This window comes from Oryza brachyantha, chromosome 11 (genome assembly GCF_000231095.2).
Source record: "Oryza brachyantha chromosome 11, ObraRS2, whole genome shotgun sequence".
In the NCBI taxonomy this organism is placed as follows: Eukaryota; Viridiplantae; Streptophyta; class Magnoliopsida; order Poales; family Poaceae; genus Oryza; species Oryza brachyantha.
Window position 1 is genome coordinate 9,792,805 of NC_023173.2, and position 4,221 is coordinate 9,797,025.

At 45.8% G+C, this 4,221-nt stretch overlaps 1 protein-coding gene across 1 annotated transcript; it reads right to left on the reverse strand.

Annotated features, from left to right (window-relative positions):
* Nucleotides 1–257: 257 nt before the first annotated feature.
* Nucleotides 258–1,199, reverse strand: LOC102721781. The gene has a single exon (XM_015842164.2). It carries the CDS (start codon nt 1,197–1,199, stop codon nt 258–260), a length of 942 nt encoding a protein of 313 aa, XP_015697650.2.
* Between the last annotated feature and the right edge of the window lie 3,022 nt (nt 1,200–4,221).

The following is a 4,221-nucleotide window of genomic DNA, read 5'->3' on the forward strand; positions in this document are numbered from 1 at the left end:
GAAATAAATATAACTGGATACAAATGTGCAAATAATACAATTACCCTTCTATCTCCCGCACTTGTATGACGAGATCTGAAAAAAAAAGTTCAAGAAGAAGAGAAAAGGGATGAATTATTATTCCCCCAAAATAATCGCTGGCTAATTACTCTCCTATGACATATTTACATCAGACCTGATTATTAATTACTCCCCAATAATCCATCTAATCACTAGAAATACCCACTACTGAGAATTACTATACATACATGGATATATCAACCCCAGAGCTCCGACCGCGCCTTCGCCCGAGGTGGCGCTTCGAACCCATGGACTGTCCGGCAGACGGCCGACGGGCCGCCACCATGGGGCATCGCCGTTCCGGCCGAGGTCGGCACGGCGTTCACCGTCCGCCTGTACGGCCCTAGCCATTTGGCCAGCATGAACTTCCGCTTCCTCCACGGTGGCACGCTGAGGCGGCGGTGCTTCAGCGATCGCCGCAGGGAAGACGACGCCGCCCTGACGATCTGACGCACGTCGTCGGGCCTCGCGACGAGCACCTCCGGCAGCGCCGAGCGCACGGCCACGTAGCCTTCCGTCGGCCGCGCCACGTCGAACTCCTCGGCGAAGCCGACGTCGACGATGTATCTCGTCGCCGCCTCTGCTCCTGCGCCTGCGGCGGTGACGACGACGTCGATGTACTCGTAGCTCCCGGCGACCATGCTGGTCGTCTTGTCCCACCGCGCCTTGCAGAGTCCGGCGTCGTGGCCGCGCTCCCGGAGGAGGGACATCACCGCGCGCCGGAACGCTGACCGTTCACCGCGGACATTCTCCAGTTCTCGCATGGCGTCCGCCACGTCGGCGAAGATGCGGCGGCGTCGGTCGTCACCGGTACCGGCCGCCTCAAGCACTCTTCTGATCTCCCCGACCTCCTCCGCCGCAGCGGCGGAGTCATCGTCGAGGTCGTCCTCGTCATCCTCGACTTCGGAGCTACCTCCCGCAGCGAGCACGGCGGCTGAAGGGACAGTGGCGTCGTCCGCCTCTAGGAGGTACTCGTTGACGAGGCTGGACAGAGCCGCCGCCGCTCCGTCCCCCTCGTGCTCGCTGCCGCTGCTTTCCGCGCTGCCCGGGACGACGACGACGGCGAGGCGGGCCCTCGCTGCGGCGTCGAGCGGCGCGGTGGCGCGCTTTGTCCTGGAGCTAGGGCACGGCGTCGTCATCTGCATAGATGAGAAGTGGCCACACTTAGAGGAAGTGATCACGAGACGCGGCTGCTCGAGCACGCACGCATATATATTGTGCAAGAGTGGCAGATTCGCGTTGGGCTACTGAAATGTCAGTGGAGTGTCGACACGGTGCGGAGATAGTTAGCTCATGGTGTGTAATAGGAAAAGAAACATTACAGTAACTGACAGCTATTAGCCTAGTACCTCCATTTCATGATCGTCAAATTTATAACTAGATTCACGTGTATACTAATGAATCTGGACATTCATATAAAATATATACATTGAGCCACAATGAATCTAAGTAGGATGATACGGCCGAAATATCTTATAATATAAAACACAGTAAGTAATTAATAACCCGATTATTGAGAGAAGAAAAGTTAATTAACAATCCAATGGATCTAGCTTTTCTGTTCTGAACATGTATTACAATGCAGTGTGAGAGGTTAAGTTGGAATGAAATATGTAGTGTCATGTCTAATTCAATTAATGAAACATATCAAACATACTTAATTAGCGTAACATCTGAAAATAAATTTCAGTCCTCCAAATACTAGATCGGAGGTGGTTTGTTAAGCGCAAGACGATCTAGCGGGTACGCTTTGGACTGCGCATATCTGCCTTCAATCTGATATCTGCCCGATTTGATTTAGATTACTGAATGAACTATTTTTACGGATTATCGATTTGTTTATGTATATATAAAGTAAATATTTTACAACTAAACTTAATAAACAGCATACAATTGAGGGATCCAAGCTTGGACGTAAGCTATTTCTGTAATCCGATCTTAAAAACCTACTACGTCAGTTTCATAAAATAAGATATTTGATTTTTTTTGGTTGTAACGTTTGACCAATCGTTTTATTCAAAAATTTAGGATAAATATAAAGAATGACAAGTCATACTTAAAATTATTTTGATCATAAAGTAAGTCACCAGTAAAATAGATGATATTTCCATATTTTTTTATTTAAATAAGACAAATGATCAAACAGAGCAAGCAAAAAAGTAAAACATCTTATATTATGAAACGGAGAGAGTAAAATGAATGGACAAGGACATTGCGTGGATTTTCGTACTGTGTGTCTATCTAAAATTATTTTGAAAAGAATACCTCAATTCAAAGCATAAATATAATGTGCTGAATACAGAACACTGCGGATGACATGGGTAGATATTTGTGGTAGAAAACAATGTTCCAACCAATGTGATGAACATAACATGATCATCTCATACAACCATTTCAATCTGGTCATATTTTGTGAACTCGTTCGGAAGAAATACGAGATTTGTGGTCGAACTCATTTCCAAAAACTCGTATAAAAAAAAGAAAGTGGAATGCATGCTCTTACGATTAAAGGAAATAAACAAGCCTTGCATTGTTTGGCCAACTGCTCCTCTATAAGCCAAAACAAAATCTGCAGTCGCTTCTAAACTACAAAAAAAAATCATAAATTATGCTCGACCATAGAACATAGTAGGAAACGAAAATTCAGTTAATTCGTTAGCCCGGACGAACTGCTGCAAATAGAGGATAACGACCAAATAAATCGCAAGATCAAATAACAGAAGGGAAGACTAGACAAACCTAGCTTATGCCTTTGAGATCCCCTGATAACACCTGATAAAGATTCAAGCTTTCTGAATCTGAACGATCGACTCTTCATTGGTGACTAACCAATAATATTGAGCACTACTGCACTTCCCTTTCCAGGGATCTATATATGTTTGTATGTTTAACCATGGCCTTTGCCGTTGCTGGCTATTGTCAATACTCCACACTGATGATTCTCTGTCTAGGTTCGTGGCCCATAATGGAGTCTGTCTAGGTTCAATGAACCAAGGCACTACTAGTGCAGAGTCCAGACTCTATACTAATCTAGGAGTACTATAGATGTTAGGTACGTAAGCAAGTCCATGTAGGGTCGGTGCAGTGTTTGTTTCTTTGCGAGCGTCATCAAATCACATACTAGTAAAATTTCGACTGTATTGTAAATATTTTTTTACATCATTATTACAATCATTATTACAGAAAAGTTTATTCCACACAACTCCCTTAATATATCACGTGGACCATATCTAATACCGTCTTACATGGGCTAGGATAGGGGAAATATAGGCCCGCCTGTGAAAAATGCTTATCACAAGCGGACCACATAACAACACCTAGGGTTGGCAATTTCCCTCGTATGGCCACGGCATGGTGGAGCAGGGACAGGGCCCCTGTAATTACCAGCGGCAGTGGCAAAAAAAAGATTCACTATCACATGGGTGTATATATATATATATATATATATATTATATATATATATATATTATATATATATTACAAACCCTACTCAACCCTCACTTCCCAGCCGCCGGCAAACTACCACCCTATAGCGCCGTCAACGCATCCTGGACGCTCTCATCACCGCGTCGCCCGGCCGACATCGTCATCGATGCTGCCTGGGCTCGTCATCAACTCCGCTCGGCCGCCACGCCGACCACCCGCCGCCATCGCTGTGATCGTCCTCACCACAGGCTGCCGCCATCTTCTTGTGGGGCCTCGGTTGGGGTCAGGGACAGGGATAATTCAGCCCCGATTCTGGCTTCGGGGCCGAGGCTGGGGGAGGAAGTCGGGGGCGAGGACGGAGCATTTCTTGGCCAATAATAACAGGACCGCCAACAGTGAAGCAATACTCATCACAAGCAATCGTTTCATGAGATTCCCTATGAAAACTATTTTGTTACAAGCTGTCATTATACGTAATCCTTGGAGGTCAACATCAGTCAACAGCGGGATCGTGACTAGGCTCAAACATGAGCTGAGGTTCAGACGATCAAGGAGACCTAGTGACGATGTTGAATATAGGGTGCTATATGATGGAGGAACAACATGTCAGGATAGATGTGTAACGGGTTTCATATTAGTGTGCAAGCGTCTGAAAAACACACGAGGAAAATTGGATGAAATCGAAGATTGGTTGACCAAGAAATAAAAAAGGGGGAAATGAAAAATATTCTACCA